At 39.1% G+C, this 19,075-nt stretch overlaps 1 protein-coding gene across 3 annotated transcripts; it reads left to right on the forward strand.

Annotated features, from left to right (window-relative positions):
* The first annotated feature begins 304 nt into the window (after positions 1–304).
* Positions 305–18,859, forward strand: LOC104691404 (TBC1 domain family member 7). Of its 3 annotated transcripts, XM_019287845.3 has the most exons (9): positions 305–1,802; positions 2,255–2,378; positions 3,089–3,169; positions 5,980–6,167; positions 7,800–7,937; positions 9,557–9,702; positions 16,908–17,037; positions 17,447–17,536; positions 17,856–17,947. In XM_019287845.3, the coding sequence occupies exons 2-8, from the start codon at positions 2,267–2,269 to the stop codon at positions 17,489–17,491; spliced, it is 840 nt and encodes a 279-aa protein (XP_019143390.3). In that variant the 5' UTR covers positions 305–1,802; positions 2,255–2,266; the 3' UTR covers positions 17,492–17,536; positions 17,856–17,947. The 3 variants fall into 3 exon arrangements, with proteins under 3 accessions (XP_019143390.3, XP_010401173.3, XP_019143391.3); XM_010402871.3 differs by lacking the exon at positions 17,447–17,536 and having other exon boundaries at positions 17,856–18,859; XM_019287846.3 differs by lacking the exon at positions 17,856–17,947 and having other exon boundaries at positions 17,407–17,533.
* Positions 18,860–19,075: the final 216 nt, after the last annotated feature.

Below are 19,075 nucleotides of genomic sequence, written 5' to 3' on the forward strand. Positions count from 1 at the left end.
GGGGAGCACAGGCCGGGTGCGTGAGGAGCCCCGTGAACCCGAGAGGCTGCGAGACGCCTGCCAGAGAGCCCGCGGCCCCCGAGCGTCCCCAGCGCTCCGCCCGCCGCCGGGGCGGGACGGACCCGCGCATGCGCCGCAGCCGCGCCGCGCTCCGGCCGCGCCCGCCTGCTCGAGGTGCCGGGGGGCGGCGGGGCGAGCTCGGCGCGGTCCGGGTTCCCGGGGGTGACTTGATCCCGTGCCCAAATGTGCCCGTGTTTTCCTCTGGGACTGTGACGGAGGCCGGGAATTGAGCCCCGAGGTACGGCCGGGTGGGGGGGCCCTCCGGCAGGGCCTGCGAGGGAAGGGTGCTCGGTCAGCGGCAGAGTGCTGTGGCTCCGCACCCCGGGCCTGTGCGGCGCTGCTGCTGCTTCACCTGGCGTGACACTTAATGGTACCATGGAAGCCTCTATTGAGGCCGAAAATGCATTAATTGAAGACAGAACGAGTTAATTGCACTCTTCTGTACAGCACACTTCCAAGGAGCTGGCTAAGGACTTGTTTCCCCCCTTTCTTTTTCCAGTTTGTTGAAGATAGATTTAAAGATTGGCACAATGGTCGTTTGTCTAGCATGAAAATACAAATCCTAAATTGTGAGGGAGTATATAAACTATCTTCCTCCTTTTACCAATGAGTAAATAAAATGTACTGCTGTTATAGTGCTAGTTTAAAATTATTAAAATAGTATTCCTGACTAATAGGTCATGCTGTTACTTTTCAAATTATGTTTAATATTCCCATTCTGTGTCTCCTGACAGCTTTCCACAAGTGGTATGGGCTAGACGTGGGTTCTTTTAAAATTATTTTTCTAAACAACCTTTAATAAATTCAGCTTTTCAAAATTTGAAAATGTAAATGAGAATCTGGAAATTTTCAAAAGTAGCTGAGTGTCTATCGCATCTTAAATCTGCTTTTAGACATGGCTGCAATGTAAACAGTGAGTGCTGTGATCACTGGACCCTTAAATGCACCATACTTGACCATCACAGTCATTTTCATAAGGATAGTGCAGGGCTGGAATGTGTTGCAAGTAATACTTATTTCTTTTTTCTCTGGTTTTGAAGTAATTTGGCCTATCTCAGAAAGCACTAATTCAGTTGTTTGCTGGTTTGTGTTTTGCTGTCTTGTCTTGGCCCTGATCCTACAAAGCACTAAAAGCAGACATAATTTGGAACACAAATAGGCCTGCTAGGTTGTCCTGGTTTGAGACAAATTCGGAATAAAGTCCGAATTTGAATGTCCTCTGGTAGAAAGCAGGTTACAGCCATCCCTCCCCCACCAGGTTCGGGAAGAAATTCCTCGGAGGAAAGTGAAAAAGGGAAAAAACCGATTTATTTAACAAACACACGGGGAAAAAAAAAATCTCCAAGTTTTGCTGCTGTCAATGGACATAAAAGTTAAGATTTTTCTTTGTCCTTTGAGTTAGGAAACAGAACTATCTCATGTTTGCAAGCCTGCAGAGAAGAGAGAATTGATAGTTAGAGGGTTGAACTGAATTGAAATGTCATTTACAGTTGTTAGGACACACAGAGCACTCACTGGAATTTACCTTTGTTTCCACTATGGGGATGAGACATTTACTTGGTTTTAGCGCTGGAATAACAAGCTCAAGGCTGTGGCTGTTACAGCAGCTGGTAACAACATGAACATTTAATTCTTACCTGCAACTTAAGAAGAAACCTACATACCCAGCCTTATTCTTCCTGGTCACCCCTGTGCCACTGAGGCCAGCACTGGCTTGTTCTTGCTTCTGATTACCTTGGCTGGTGAGTATGAAACTTAATAATTTTACTTACCTGGGTAACAGTTCTACCTGAGTAGGGTTTTTGTAGTCAAAATTTTGCCAGACTCGTAACTGTAGTTTTTATATTGGTTTTGAAGTACACAGTGTGGTGTAAAGTGTTAAGTGTTTCTCCAGCAATTTTAAAAAAAACTTCTTGAAAATTAGCATAATTTGCTATGTGGATAATTTTTTAAAATCTCTGTGTTTTGTTTGTAAAGTTGGTATCTTCAGACCTTGTTTAGATTAAATTACGTTTGTCATTGTTTATGTTAGTATGTGACAAAAAAAATCCTGGAAGATTTTAATATTCTGTAGGGTTTATTAATACTCTAGAAACTTAGACAGTAAGCTTCTATCAGTGTGCAAAATTACTTGACCTTAAAGCAATAGCAATGTATTCTTGTAAGTCTTCAGAGGAATTAATTGTTTTTCCAGAAGGGATCAGTCATGGCTGACGACTCTCAGAGAAACTTCCGCTCAGTATATTATGAAAAAGTGGGGTTTCGTGGAGTTGAAGAAAAGAAGTCGCTGGAAATTCTGTTAAAAGATGACCGTTTGGGCGAGTTGATTTCACTGTTTCCTCTATTTCTTGGGAGTTGGGGAGGGAGTAATAGAAAATGTTTTCCTGCTCTGCTTAATACTCATTTGAGTTTTGCATCTTTATGTAGTAATCTCTCAGTTAGTGCTAGCAGACGTTTCATTTTCAAAGATCTGGAAATCTGATTTTTAATATTACTATGGATTTGTCAGCTTGATTGTTTCTTTTTTCCCCTTCTCTCGTGCCCAAGAAACTAAAAGCTTTTTAGGGAAAGCAATTTTAATCTGAGAATGCATCGTCTCATGCTGTCAATTCCATCTAACTTCAAAGCAATGAAGATGTTGTTGCTGTTGGTCCCTGAGGAGTGCCACATCTCTAACAGAACAGAAAGATAAATGTTGTCCCTTTAAAAAAGGCCTTAATTGTTTTGACAGTGACACAGTTTAGAAAATGCCTATAAAAATGGCACAGTTTCCTCCTGATGAAACCTGGAGTAGTTTTACTGTAAGTCAGGCCAACGTATGTATTTGTCAAAATTGTCGCACTTAGAGAGCACGGTCTATTCTTGGTTTGAAGCAGTGAAAGTATTTGTTGATAGTAAATGATGGAAGTGGGGATTTCAATCTGCAGCTAAAGTTTGTCATACTTAGCTGGATCAGAGATGCAGACCTATTTATAATTAATCATATCTAAATTTGTCCTGATTTTTTTTCCTTTTTATTTCTTTACAGATGTTGAGAAGCTTTGTACATTTAGTCAGAGGTTTCCTCTTCCATCCATGTATCGTGTACTGGTGTGGAAAGTGCTTCTAGGTATGAAGTATAACATGGAAGGTGCACTTTTTTCTCTTTGGTTTGGGGTTTTTTTTTGTCTTTAAAGGAGTAATGACATGGATTATTCCATACTACCTTGCCTACTGATAGATATTTAGCCTACTTTTGTATCCACCTCAGATATACAATGGCAATTATAAAACAAGTTTTTGAGAACTTTGCTGAAATGTGCCTAGGAGAGTGTGTTTCTGTATTTAACTTTGTAACATTATCCAAGTAAATGTATGAAATGGATTTGAAATGTGGATTATAAGAAGTCATCGATACCTGATAAGATAGTCAGTTGTGTTCCTGAAATAACAGACAGTTAAGTTGAAGTAAAGTTGTGATTAATTTTAAACTGCATGAAGCATGGAGTGCATGTTTATTCTAAAGAGAAGCTCATGTTCTGCAGAATCTTGGTTTCTTATGGTTTTGCTTCTGGCTTTGAATTGTATTTGCCATTGCAGAAGATACAAGGCCGAAGACAATTTAATGGTATCCCCAGAAACTGTAAAAACCATAAATAGATTGTATTTTCCTAGAAGTGCACTAGTCAGGTGACTAATTAAAAAGTACAAATGACTTTGCACTAGCTGGTTAAGTGCATTGGTTGACTAGATGCAACGTCATGTCCACTTGGAGACAGGAGGGGTTTAAAAAAAATATTAATTTTTTAATTCATTATTTTCCCCCTCCAATTTTCTAAAATTTGAAAGTTGTGGCTTCATGTTCCTGATTATTTGGATTTGTAAGCCTTTTTTTCGGCAAAGGTAGTAAATCAATAGTGCACAGAAGGGGCAAGATCTATTTACAACCCTTGAAGTTCTTGGCGTTGAACTGAGTAGTCCTACTTGATAAAAGCCTCTGCCATTAAAAAGATTATTGTACCCTGGGCACTAGTGAAGTAGTCAGCATCCTTTGAAATATTAGTAGTGGGAAATATAGCATAGGAGTTTTGGGCAAGTGACTCAGTACAGAATCCTTCAGCCAAAATTATAATAGCAAAATACAGTCTCTTCGCAAATTTTTGGCTCACTGCAGAGCCAGAACTTGGGCTGTTTTAGATAAAGGATCTGTGAATCATATGATAACACAAAACACCTTCTGAGTCAACTGCATGGAAACTTATACTGGTTCTTAAAAGTATTTTGTATTTTAAACCCAGAGTGATTCATTTCACAGCATGAAGTTGTCTCAGGGGATCTTTAGGTTGGATATCAGAAAAAGGTCTTTCACCCAGAGCGTGGCTGGGCACTGGAACAGGCTCCTCAGGGAAGTGGCCACAGCACCAAGCCTGACAGAGTTCAAGAAGTGTTTGGACAATGCTCTCAGGCACATGGTGTGATTTTTTGGAGTGGTCCTGTGCAGGGCCAGGAGAGGGACTCAGTGTTCCTTGTGGGTCCTTTCCAACTTGGGATATTCTATGATTTCAAGTATTTGTACTGTCATTCTCTGACATGCCTTGGGTGAACAGAGGTACAGGGGGGCTTTTCTTATGCTGTATTTTGGTGTTAACAGTTGTTAGAAAAGCTGGTATTGAGAAGGACAGTGCAAAATATCTCTTTCCTAAATGATTGGAACCACAGCCCAGTCCATGTCTGGTGAGAGGTGTTGCATGTTAATAATTTAAGAAGAGGAAGTCTGTCCTGTCAACAAAACTGTCCCAGACATGTACCAAGGCTTGCTGATGTCCCAGGTGACATGGTGTGTCAGCAATGCCTCTGTTACCTTCCTGTTCAAGGATGACTCATGATGGTTTCCAGGCACCCTTCTGTTGTTTCAGCTTCTTTTTGCCTGCCTAAGGTTGTCCTCTGTGTTTGAGGAGAGCAGCTGGCAGTGTGTACATACAGTTATGATGTTGACTCTCTTTTGGCGTATCGTGGAAGATGTCTTGCTTTGTCCCAGCTTTTGAAATGCAGACAAGTTTGCAGCTGGAAAAGAAAAGATAATTTTTTGTCTGATGTGCTTGTTCCTAAACTCAGCCATTTTGTGGTTTAACACTTGGCAGGAATATTTTTTTCTTTGAAGGAGAGGTAAAAGCAGCAGGCAGCTTGTTTCAGAGCTGACTTTTGAAGAATACTTTGTTCTCATGGGTTTCTATGCTGGGAAGAATTCTGCTCCACTAATGATAGGGAAATGACATTTTTTTGCCTAGGTGTATGTAAGTTTTTATTTCTGTTGCAGGCTGTGACAGTTTTGTCATGAACATCAGTGCATGGCAAGATTGAGTCTTGAGTAAGGGGGAGGATTGAGTGAAATGTTGAGTATCTCTTGTGGAGATGCTGTGTGATTTTCTTTGCCTTTCTGCATAGATACTTCTATTTATTTTAGATTTTTTTTTCTCCCAGGAAACGAGAAAAGATATTAGTGTTGTGCTAAGAAAATAACAGATGTTACTTTGCAAATGACTATGTGGCATTCTTAAGTTTTAATCTTTAGCTGATTCAACTGATTGATACTGGTTTTTGAATGTCATTTTAGGGAGGATTAATCTGTGATACAGTTGAGTAAAGACTTTTCTGGCAGTAAAGTAATACTGGAGTCTACAGTGTCTTTGTATTAGTTAATTGCATGTATATATTCTCTGTCATCTCAGACAATGTAGAATTTGAGAAAATGAACAGCTAATGTATATAAAAATCATTCTGCACTGACTTTGTTTTCAAAATAAATGGAAGCTGGGCACAAATATACAACTAGTACAGTACTGAAAACTAGATAGGTATAAAAAGTAACAAGTAAGAATTCTCCTTACATTGTTTATATTTTTCTTTTAATTATTTTCTTTATTTTATTTTTGTTTTTAGGAATTATTCCTCCTCACCATGAGTCTCATGCTTTGGTGATGAAGTACCGGAAGGAGCAGTACTGGGATATTCACCATGCTCTTCATGTCATTCGATTTATTAATGATTCTACCCCACAGGTTGATGTTTTTCTCCGCATACATCAACTGGAATCAGGAAAATTGCCTCGAAACATAGCTTTTCCACTGGTCAGTTGTCATTTTAACAGTCTTTTAAATACAGTACTTTATTGAACTTGAAACTATAAACCAGTGAGAAACTGAACTGCATGTCACCCCACAAATGCTTGTAAATAAATCAAGTAAGGTGAATGGAAAACAGAGAAGTACTAGTATAAAATAAGGAATTTTAGTCAAAGTGCTTTTTCTCTTTTTCTTCCCCTAAGTACTTACGTAAGATTTCATGCCTTAAAATCTCTTGTGCATTTTGCCTGCTAGGTTTTAAGCCTTTTGTACTCCAGGGCACTTCAGTTTCTTTATAGCACTGAAATAAAAATTACATAATCTCATTGGAGCTCATAGGTTCTTACGTGTCGTGCAACAAGGATAATTCAGAGCCTGTGCAAGCAGTGATTTAAAGCAAGTGGCATAAAATATTTAAATTACTTGTTTTTAAATCTAGACGTTAGTGTACTGTCGTCCTTTTTATCTTGGTCTGAACTGACCTGGGCTTCTGTCAGGTAATGCACTACCCTGCAGTTCAGAGTGTACACCCATGTGGTTAAACAAGGCTGTGTTGTGATGGTAAGTTGGAAGTGTGATGATAAAAACAATGTGTGGTTCTTTTCATGTAAGCCTCCATGAAATAGGAGATGGTTAAAGGAGCCACAGAGCTTTCTAAGTGGATTTCTTCCTCTAGTTAATGTTAATTTATCCATATTCACTCTAGCCCAGCTTAATTTGTAATTTTTCATCTGTAATCACAAATTTTGACATAAGTACTTAAAGAAAAGTTCAAAATTAAAAAAAAAAGTTAAAGTTAATCTGGAAAATACAGTAATATTTTGAAATGGAGGATTACATGCAGCGTTCTCTTGTCAGAGGAGGGAATGTTTTCATACCTTTACCGTTTCCTAGGAAGGTGGCCATCCTACCCTGCAAATTTCCAGCAGAGAATTTTCCTTGGTCTTGGCATGTGATACAGTGGACTGAAGATTCCGCCCTTCTAGAGCAGTATTGCCTTCTGAGCAAGTATTTTGTCAGTGCATCTCAGAGCTGCTCTCAGGGCTGTGGTGAGGTTTCACAGCGATGGTGTTTAGCAGAGCCACAGTCATTAGCCTTGTAACTCAGGTTTGTTTTGCTGCTGCAGAAAGCATTTGCTCTCTTTTCAGTGCAGTCACTGTCCCCTTAAACTTAGGAGAGGTTACTCTTGATAGTAATGCAGGTGTTTTATTGTAGAGGCAGAGGGAGATAAAGACATGTCAGAATGATGTAAATATTTTGAAATGTTTGGGTAACAAACAGAAGTCTACCGAGTGTTTTGTGCATCTGAATGCAGAGAGTTCAAGTAGGGGTATGTGTATATTGCAGCAGTCTGTGTGAGAGACATATCCCAGTAGTATTTAAGACTCTCCATATACTGAAGTGTGTTTTGGTTTTAAAAGCAAGACAAGTCTTACTTGCTCTGTTTCAATAGATACCTGCCATCATCATGCAGCTGCTGCCCAATGTCTTGTTTAGGAGTGTCAGAACAGCACTTCGTGTACATTGATTCCTGGTTTTTTTTTCCCTGAGTAACAGAGAAAAGGAATATATGAATACTTTAAATTAGAATAGTCCAATACTTCTGTGTAGTTCACTTTTTTTGGCTTTGTTTTTCAGGAACCTGAAGATGAAGTGTTTCTTGCTATTGCTAAAGCAATGGAGGAAATGGTGGAGGATCCTATAGAATGCTATTGGCTTGTCAGTTGCTTTGTGAATCAGCTGAACAGCAAGCACAAAGATTCATTACAACAACTGGTATGGAAAAAACACCTTTGTTTTTTAACTTTTGCGAGGAGAGGCAATCATAGAAAGCATTAATACAGGGAGACAATTGGAACACCAGAGGTGACACCCTTGGATTGATTCTGTTCCACCAGCTGTTTTGAGAATAAGGGAGGAGTGCTTTTTGCACGCAGGATTGTGCTGTCCTGTCTAATGTAACATTAGAAATTGTTTTTGTTTGCTACATGGTAATCCTCAATTACCTTTTTTTAGGTTGTCTAATGGTTACATTGTATCTAGTTGAATTATATGTCTCACAAATTGGTCACTTAAGAATTTTCTTTAAAGAATTAAAAATGCCAAAAGTTAAGAACATCTTGATGTACATCTGCTACTTTTTAGGCTGCATCTCTGGCACCCATATGCTGCTCATTGGATGATAGACAAAGCACAGTTGTTTTACTTTATAAATGGAGCAGGGTACTCTATCTTTAGAGAAACAGTATATTGCAAATTAGGTTATAATAAAAAGTGGAGTAGTTTCCTTTTAGCACTGATCATTTAAACACCATCATAGAATATTCATTTTGAATTTCTGTCTTACTGATTTATAAAATTAAAGTTTGATTGTAATGCGTACTTACCAAAATTATGAAAGCTCTTGTAATTCATCAAATAGCCTTAAGAGATAAGGAGCTTTTAGTTAACAATATCCTCTGAGGTAAAAGTATCTAGTACATGTGCACCAGCAATTGCTGAATAGAATTTTGTTGTGGAAAATTATGCCTGCCCTTGTTAATTCTTTTTGAACTAAGAAACAGTTTTTAAACCTACCTCCTGTTTCTGTGAGTTGTACATTCAACTATAGCAGTTCAAAAGGAGCATTTGTAAAGAAGGTGTGTGTTCGTACTATGTGAAGAGTGCCAAGCGTCTCCCTCCCTAGGTTGTTTTGTTGTTTTTTTTATAATACAATGTACCAAGACTCAGGTGAGAATATGGGCAAAGGAAATGTTTCCTGCCTTTGACAGCTGAAGTCCTTAGCAGTTTGCCTAACTATGACAGAAAGCATAAAGGTACTCAAGAATTTATAATAATGTGTATTGTGTTACATTAAAATTTAAACAAGATGAGAAAATTATCTACTTGTTTATGCTTTAAATACTTCTGGTTTTTAAACAATCAGTGTCCAGCTTTTAATGGGTTGCACAGGGATTTGCTCTCAAAATGGATTTTTTGGGTTTTGCTGCATTGTGTGTAGAATTTTTTTGATGTGTGCTAAGGCGATTAGGTTTGAGGTGCATGAAACTCAATTTTACTTGTGAAGGTAGCAGTAATTAGTGTGTGTTTAATCTCTGCATTGCCTTACGCTCTGAAACACCTCCCTGCAGTAGGGAATACTGCATATCTTGGAAGTTCTGCTAGTGGTCAGCAATTTAAGGAAGCTGAGGTTGTTTCTTTGGTTAAGTACATAATTAGTTAATTGCAAAAGCCAGTAACACCCGTATTTTGGAGCACTTAAAACGATGAAGGTACATTATTTTAATGTTGTTTTATGCCAGTTGAATTTTTAAGGCAGTGCTTGTCTTACAGTGTGCATTAACTATGAAGGTATTCTGATGTGAGTTATCTAAAATTTTCTAATTCTTTTTCAGCCAAAAATTCTGGAGCAGTATTTGAACATTGAAGATAACAGACTACTGATGCATCTGAAAGCATGTGCTGCAATGAGCAAACTCCCGTACGATCTTTGGTTTAAAAAGTGTTTTGCAGGATGTTTACCTGAGTCCAGTTTACAGAGGCAAGTTCTTTTTCTTTTCTTTCTGTTTGTAACTGCATAGTAATTTCAGCTTTTTGTCATCACTAGCAGGAAAAGAGCTTTCCATACTTTATCTGTAAGATTATGGTGTTAACTTTCTTGCTAACTTGGAAATTATAAAATTGGATTTAATTCCCCTTGTTACTGATGCAAGATAATCAATCTCTGTGTGATCATTTCACCCACTGAAAATAAAAAGAATGGAGCTGAGTATACCAGCTCATTCTGTTAGACACTTAGTGCCTCCTAGGATGTAGAACTCCAAACCCTCTGTCAGTGTTACATAGCTGAATAGTAGTCAGTTTTTGGGCTTTTTAACAAAAATCTGTGCTTAGGGAGTGATTGTAATGCTGTGTTAGTGTTAGATGAAAAAGATTTTGGGAATGTGTACAGGTTTTGGCTGGGATAGAGTTAAATTTCTTCAGAGCAGCTGGTATAGGGCTGTGTTTTGGAACACAGGGATATTCTAGTTGCTGCAGAGCAGCGCTTACACAGCATCATTCTGCTCCTCACCAGCAAGGAGGCTGGGGGTGCACAAAGAGGACTGGCTGGGAGGGGACACAGCCTGGACAGCTGACTCCAGCTGACCCTAGGGATATCCCATTTCATGTGGAGTCATGCTCAGCAATTAAGCTGGGGAAGAGGTTGGCAGGTGGGAGCACTTGCTTGGGGACTTGCTGGCCATCAGTTGGGGTGGTGGGCAACTGTTCTCAGTTGCATCGCTTGTCTCAGGTTTTATTTTCCTCTCTTTGTTATGTTTTCCTTCTCTTCCTTACAATTCTTTGAAATTATTACTTCATTTTAATTATGAAACTTTTTTTTCTTCACCCACAAATTTGTTTCTTATGTCTACCCTTCCAATTCTTCCCCCATCCCACTGGGGGGTATATTAAATGGGTGGCTGTCTGCTGCTCATTTGCTTGCTGGGGTTAAACCATGACAGAATGTTTATTTTAAAAATACTAGGGCAACTTTAATATTACAAAATTAATGAAATAGTGGATTATTATCAGGATTCTACAGTTAGAAATAGGATGTTGAGCTTTTTAGAAGGGAAAAATCCTTGTGCATGACACTTCACTGAAGGGCTTTTGAAATGAAGCTTGTGTGATTTCTCTAATTCTGCTGCCTGAGAACTCTTGGAAAGCAGGAAATTCAGGCTCAATGTAGAGAAACATCTTTTTGCATTAATAAGAGTTGCTGATAGCTGAACAGGATGTGGCACAAAGAAAACAATGGTGTAATTTTCAGCTGTCTGAAAACTTTGAGAACCAACAATGTTCAAGGGAAGTTTTACTTTAAGGGAATCACAGGATTTCAGTGGCTAAAATAGGAACCTAGCATGGAAACAGTGCTTTGTAAATTGCTTTGTAGAAAATGCTTTTATGGTGGTAAAGTTGGTCATAATCTGAATAGTGGATGCAGTGTTTGTTTGTTTATCTGGGACTTCATGTTCCGTGGAGGAAAGTGGAAAATGGCTGCTTTTAAAAATGTTTTATTTACCCTTATAAGAGTAAGATGATTTTAGGGAACAAGCAGTAAGATTAGAAATCATTCTCTCTGCTCTTGTTGGACCATGGTCTTTGAGGTTCTGTAGGTTTTACTGTTGTCAAGGATTATGCTTGAGAGAAAAACCATTTTGTGAAGGATAGAGACCTTTAGGTGCACCACGATAATTGTTACATGGCAAGTTCTTCTCATCAAGCACCTATAAGGCTCCAAAATAGTCTTGTCTGTGTAGTGATTGTCTGTGATGGGGTGGTTGAAAGCTTTTAGTACTTCTGTGACTACATAAATTATGTAAGCATGCATAGTATAGGATGTTTGTTACAGTTTAGAGCTCGTGTGGTTCAGTGTTGCTACTGGATCTTATGGCTGTGGACAAGAGCTGAAAGAGGAATTTGTATCAGAGCAGATTTGCTCTTGGAAGATGAGGGGTTTTTTTAAAATTTCTGTTGAAAATTGAAAATTTTATTGGAGATGTGTCATCCTGATGGTGTAAAAGGAAAAATCTAGATGAAGAATTTTAATTTTGTATTTCATCTTGCCAGAATATTTGGTTTCAAATATCTACCATTTTGAATCAGTTTTATTTATATAAAATATTTTGTCTAACCAGTATACATCTTTAGCATTCCCATATACTATTTTACCTTACTGAAATAGAATATTTTGATTACTTGGAATTTTTTAATACTTTTTTTCCCCCTGGAAAAGGTCAAAATACTGGCTTTTTGTATCACTCTGAAGTAAAAACAAATTTCAGTGTTGGTACTTCTGACGGCAGAACAATCCCTTTTCCCAGCAGTTCTTGTGGGAACATGATGAAAGTGCACTTTTTCTTGGCAGTTTAGGTTTCTGAATTATTCAGTTGTAATCATAATGGCCTTATTCGCTGAGGAAATAACATACTTCATGGGTAGTATGTGACAGATGAACTTAATTAATGCTTGGAGATTTGGTTTGGATTAGGATCTAGGAGCCCCAGTGCTTATCTGAAATGCATCCAAATGTCAGTGTTGGAACTGCTGAGGTTTGAAGGTCTCCAGTTCTCCTGTGAATTTTGCTTACTTTCTTGTCAAGTGAGAGATTATCTGAACACAGTCTTTTATGATCTAACTTATGATTTAGCACTGTACTTCTTAGAGAGGCTGCTTGCTTTCTATGAACTGTAGTCTTTTCTGCCAAGCAGCTTAATCTAAGTTTCATGGGTTTGGTTTTTTGTTTGTTTTCCTCTAAGGTGTACAAGACTTGTATGTGCTGTGCAGAAATTTACCTGATAATGGTGAGATGAAGTTGCAGAATGCCAATACCTGACAGGCATTGTCACTCAGTATAAATACTATTCTATAGCACACTTCGAGTTAGACCATAGGTAAAAGTTATGCATCGGTTTAATTTAAACGGGCTTGGAAAATACATACAGACAGGTTTCATGGGGAGACTTTTCCTTTGGGCTTATGCAGTGTCTAATACACTTGGCATATTCTGTGATGAGCTTCTTAACAAACTTTAAGAAGTTGTCACATTGGTAGAAGAGAGGAGCAGACTGGCCATTTCAAAGACTCTGTATCCCACCTGGAATATAGACAGGGTGCTCCCTGGGAGATGAACGAGCCTGTAGCACAGGTTTGAGAGGCACAGAAAGGTGTACTTCTCTCTGAGACAGGGAGAGAACTGGATCACGCCTTTGTTTTCATACTCCTCATTGCCCTGTTTGCTTGATTCGTGCAGCAGCGTATCTGTTCATCTGTTTGGTAAGCCCATGAGTGGAAAGCTTTCCAGTGGTGCTGTGTGGGCCTTCAGCTGGAGATCCCTGCTCTTAAAGCTTGGGATCCTGTTTGTGGCTTCAGCCCTACAGGCAAAATGGCACTTTGGCTGCCGGTTTGATCTGCACTGTCACCCCACATGATCCAGCAGAAGCAGTGCAGCTCTGCAGTTTTAATTGTGAATGAGCCAGGCATTTTTTATGGCCTAATGATGCCAATCCCGTATCAGGCCCCTGACTACTGTTGTTTGTACTCTGCACTGAAGGCTTGGCATTAGCTAGGTGGTGTTAGGTTATTAGTCTCTGGCGACTTGCTAGTGGCAAAGTATTTGGTCATTCTCCTGAAATCTTATTACTTCAAACTGGCACTACCACATGTATTAATATAATTTTGTGGTTTTACATCTGTGATCTCAATGCCCTGCATAAATTACATTTAGTTGTCAAAATATAAGTGATTTCTTAATAGAAACAACAGAAATATGGAAAATGCCTTAATTTTACTGTGGAGCAGGAGGGCATAAGAATGTACATGTGGGTTGCTACTACAGAGAGACTTAATTCTGTTTGCCTTTGTCTCACTGAGCTGCTTCTCAGGTTTGCAAATGGATGGGCACAAGATCATGATATGAGATCAGGGTGAGATTTCTGTGAGCCTCATCGTGTCCCTCCATGCCCAGTTACCTCTGGAAGGACACTTGAACTGCAGGCAGAGGAGAAAGTGTTGGTTCCTTTTAGGTATCTCTTGCCTGGATATGACTGGAGGACCAGAACCAGGAAATAAAGTTGAGTGCGTTTACCCTGCAGTGTAGGGAAAAGCTGTGACATCAATGGTAATATTTCAGAAAAAGAGAGCAGCAATGCTGGGATGCCTCTTGTGTATTACTGCATTGTAGTGGTGCAGGAAGCTCAGAAAGTGCCTGGAGAATGGCATCCCTTCACACACAGGTGCACACAGAGTGAGGCGTATCTTGTCTACAGAAGAAGCTCAGTGAAAAGTAAATGGTTTCATTTGCATAATCCTTGGCACGCTCTTTGCCTTTATAACTTCCTATTTCTTTTTATTTTTCCTTGTGGTTGTCAATACTGCTTCACTGTTCAAGAAACACCTACAAGAGTGTTCCTGTGGTAAATTGAATAGTTGTATTTCATGGAGGATGATAGTCACACAAAACAGTGAATTTCATTCAGAACACGTGTTTATTTTTCTGCATTCCTGATTAGGGCTGTAGGCACAGTTTCATGATATTTCTCTTATACTTTCCCCCTCTCTAAGAGTATCAAAGAATGGGTAAAGAGTTGCAGTCTCTAGCAGTAAACTTGACCTTAAATGATTGCTATTATTCATAGAGTGGAAGCAGGACACCTGTTACCATCAGTAGATTTACAGTGTATAAAGATTGCTGTATGAGAAGAGGATCATCAGAAAATCCGTTTCCTTGAAACTGCTGTGTGTTTTTTCCATTTTTGACACAGTCTATGTTGTTGTTCCTGGCTCTGCTGGTACAGACAAGGTGGTGACTGTTGATCACAGTGTTGCACAGTCATTCCTGATTATTGTCACTGGTGGAGTTGTACTAAGAGTAACAATAGCTGGAAATGTTAAGGGAAAAAATATTGCAGTAGACACAGCTGGTTAGTGCTGACATCTCACTCACTTTTCTGTGCACCATCTTCCAAAATTTGTTAAGGCACTGGTGATTTAGATACTGCATCTGTTTTGCCATTGTTAAAACATTTGTTCTGGAATCAGACTGAATAATGCAGGAAAACAATAGAGTGTTTTCTGAGCATAGCATGTAACCTAATGTAATTATGGAGACTGAAGTCAGAAGGATTGGAAGCAAAATAATGAAAGAAGACTGGATATTTTATAATAGGATGAGTAAGTTTGTTTTCAAATTAACATGAGCTTTAATATGAACTTTAAAAATGATTTCCTGTTTTTGAGATCTGCTACTCTCGATAATTGTCACTCATAATTATAGTTCTGATGCACATGAAATAGATGGAGAAGTTGTTCTTGGGTTCTAAACAGATGTGTTTGTGGATGAAAATGTTCTAGGAGTAAACAGGGGTGACCTGTACAGTGTTGAACAGAATTGTTGTTTCAGTTTTCTCATGTCCTTGCTTAAAGCTTCCTAGACCTGACTTCAACAGCAGTGTAATATTTGCAGTGATCATTTCTCCTGGGATGCTTGAATCACAAATGAAGCAGTAAGATTTTGATCTTGGATTGTGTGTCGTTCCTGTCCCTGTGGGAATTGTACTAATTGTTTAATCATAGTGAGACAGGGAATTAAAACTAAATTGCAGGGGGGAAAGAAACTGGCTGTGCCATTTTTTTTTCTTTATCTGTCCATGTGGGTTTTTTGTTTCCTTTTACTTTCAGAATAGTGCTGAGGATGTTACACATTCTTTTCCTCCTTTCTTCATTATAAGTTAAAATCTAGTCCTGTGTTTGAGTTTGTGCCTGTTGCCTCACGTCCCTTCACTGGGCATGGTTGGAAAGAGCCTGGCTCCACCCTTTTTGTACTCTCCCTTCAGGTACTTGTATACATTGATGAGATTCCCCAGATCCCTCTCTTCTCCAGGCTGAGCAGTCCAAGCTCTCTCACCTTTCCTCATAGGAGAGATGCCACGATCCCTTCATCATCATCATGGCTCTCGGCTGGGGCCTCCCGTCTTAACTCCTTGTGTAAAAGTGTGATCCTACACTTCATTTCAGCTGTCAAAGTTTGTGTTGTGCCTGTGTTGTGCTCTGCTGGCACTCTGGGCTCAAGGGCAAATTCTTCTGAGAGAGGTCATACGAAAATTGGGTTGTCCCTGGAAGGAGCACACCCATAGATCCAAATTTATAGATGGGCTGCCAAAGATGTTTTTCAGTTAGCGTTACTGTATTCAGAAATTACGGAGGATAGTGTGTGATATTTGTTCCCCCATGTTTTTATTTGGAAGGAGAAATACTTTGAACAAGTGCCCAGAAGGAGCAAGAACTGTAATCCTCAGAAACTCTTTTTGACACAGCTCTTAAAATTCAAGAACTAAAAATAATGTGAGCCCATAAAAGCTGCCATCTGACAGATGGTTTCGCACTGTTTTGTGTAGTCTTTCATCCTGAGTCTGTTGAGCTGGGCCTGAGAGAGAGCTGCTGGATGAAGAACGATTTCAAATTGTTGCAGGCTGTTTTGGTAGAGATGATCCATTTTAATATTCATCCAAGTTCTGTTGCTGAAGCCTTTGCAGGCCTGCCCTTCAGGTTTTCTTAAAACTGTGAGGTCCAGGTACAGTTTCACATGAGAGGTAGGAGTGCTTAAGTATTTCTGAGAGTGTCTGTGCACAGTGGGATGGATTGGAAGACTTAATAGTTGTTCCTTCTGTCTAATTTAAACATCATGGATTACATCCTGCTGTTAGGTCATAATTGTATCTCATACAGTAATGACCTGGAATATTAACCTGCTTGAGATGTAATAGCTCAGTCTTACATAGCTTTGAATTTTTAGCAAGTTAGCTGTTTGAAGAGTATCTTTATTAAGCATGCTAATGAAGTTAATTTCTTTTTTTTTGCACTAGCAAAAATTCTCACCTTTACTACACGCTGTAGAGTAGTTGTTACAGTCCAGGCTATTAAGCCAAGATTTGCTTTTTGTGCTTGAGCTTGTAAACGGTTCAATTTCTAAACAGCAACACACCGTATCAGTACATACCAATTACTGCTTGCCATCCCTCTGCTCTGTACAGATTGAGGAGTTGATAAAATGTCTTCTATTTATCCTGACCTAAATAATTCAATATGTTGCTTTTCTTCAGAAAAATAATCTGGATAGAGATGGTTGTACAAATGCTGTTCTAGCAGAGAAATAAGCAGATAAGCACTGCAATAATGTTTAGTGATTCCTTTTCACTTTTCTTTTAGAGTTTGGGACAAAGTTATTAGTGGATCCTGCAAGATTCTTGTTTTTGTTGCTGTGGAAATATTATTAACCTTTAAAATGAAGATAATAGCACTGAATACTGCAGAAAAGATCACACAGTTTTTGGAAAATGTAAGTACTCTAATTATGCTTTGCATTACCTTTTATAGCTTATAACTGTTTCGGCCTGAATCGCTTGCCTGCTGCAGATGTGCCAAAGATATTATTACATTACTGAGAACAGTCTAGCAGTATCAAGGTGAAGGGAGAATGCACAGCAATGAGAATAATAACTTTTTCTATCAGGAGGTAAGGCTTCCATAGAATGAAATGTTTTTTTAGGCTTAGGGAATGTATTATCTATGTCTGTACAGAATTAACATTCCTTGTGATACTACAGGGTTTTTCTGTGAAAGTAAGTGCAGGTCAGGTTAGGTTAAGTTTTCTGGAGGTTTCTTAGAAGGGTTGATTTCTGGCAATGTTTTTTGCTTCTTGCCCGAGTGCAAATCTGTAGACTCAAGCAGTGTTCTGTTGACGTGAGGATGGGATCATGAACCTGACCCTGAGCCTTCCTGACACTGAATAGTAACGAGCCATCTCAGCAGGGCTGTAGGGTCCCAGTGTAACCCAGGTGAGTTAAATGAGATACAGTTTGTGGTCATGGATGGCCAGTGTGAGTTATGCCGGCTGTCAGGGATATGGGAACTGTGAGATGCCTGGCTGCTTATCAGCATTTTGGAAATAAAAGCTTTTTGTCCAAAACCTGGCTGTAATATGGTGTGTGCAGGACTGAGGGATGGTGGGATGGGAGGACAGGGAGATGGGATTCTAGTTTTGTTTTCTTTTTTATAAAGAGATAAAATCTAAACTGGAAATTGAAAACCTTTATTTTAAATTAAACAGTCTAAATGGAGTGCCCTGACCAGGCACCTTGCCTTGATCTTTTGTAGATTCCTCAGGACAACACCGACGCCATTGTCAGCAAAGCCGTGGATCTGTGGCGCACGCACTGCGGGACTCCAGCACACTCAGTCTGAGAGCTCTCTTGGCTTGTGACAGCTTGGGAAAAAAAAAAAGACTTTTGAAAAGACATTTTACCATCCTAGTGTGATGTTCTTCATTAACCCTTTTGTGTAAAGATGCTATCAAAGCATGGTAACCAATATGTAAATATTTTTCAATAAATACAGGTGGAATGAAGATACTTAGTGGTGGTTGATGATGTCTGAAGTGTTAATTGATCATCCAGCTACAGTATTTTGATTGCACAGTGTGCTCTCTTGCTTTTGCAGAAGTAAACCTAACTCTTGAAGCAAGGTAAATAGATTTACTTGTAATTTTAAAATGTTGCAGTATGCCAGCTTATACTAGATATAACCAATTACTACCTGGATGTGTTTGTACGGTGAATTTGCTGAATGTCAGCCTGCTGGGTGGTGAACGAGCATGCTTTTGTTAGAAATGTAATTGTACTCTATTAACACTGTAAATTTTCAGGTAAATGAAGCTTCCCAAATCTGAGGTACAGGACATCACAATGACCAGGGTGACATCCTTTTCCGAAGTGTTTTAAAATACTTTCTTTTTAGCTGTCAGACAGCTTTCTATGGCTGTATCTCCTTTGTTCTTAATGGAAGATATTCTAGAGAAGTGGATCTGTGCAGGTATGGAGAAAATCAGGGAGATGAGCCAATATAATTCAGAATCACAGCCCAGTAATAACCGTTGCTTCTGTTGAGTGCTCGGCTCGAAGCTGTTGTAATTTGATTCTTGTTTGGTTTAGATTTCAAAATAAATTCAGTACAGAAATGTAATTCATGATGTACGTAAAAGTAGAGTGATTAGCCATAGATAGAGGTTTACTGGGGAACTGATGTTTTTCTTGTAAAAGTGTAAAATTCTATTTCTACCTCTTGCATAGACCACAGAATTGTACATAAAAATGTGTTGCTTAGCTGTTATTTGATTCAAGCTGTTATTTGATTCAGCTCTGTCTGCTGAGTCCCAAGGATGCTCACTGCACTTGAGAGAGAGTGTTCAGCTTGCACGGGGTGTCGTGCAGACTTGAAATGCTTTAGAAACTTTTGTTTTAAGCTGTGTCAGGTTTACTTTGCAGCAAGTTAAGTGGGGGAGCCTGGGACTCAGCTGGGGTTACCCCTAAAGTCCTGGG

The sequence above is a fragment of the Corvus cornix genome, chromosome 2 (genome assembly GCF_000738735.6).
Source record: "Corvus cornix cornix isolate S_Up_H32 chromosome 2, ASM73873v5, whole genome shotgun sequence".
NCBI lineage: Eukaryota > Metazoa > Chordata > Aves > Passeriformes > Corvidae > Corvus > Corvus cornix.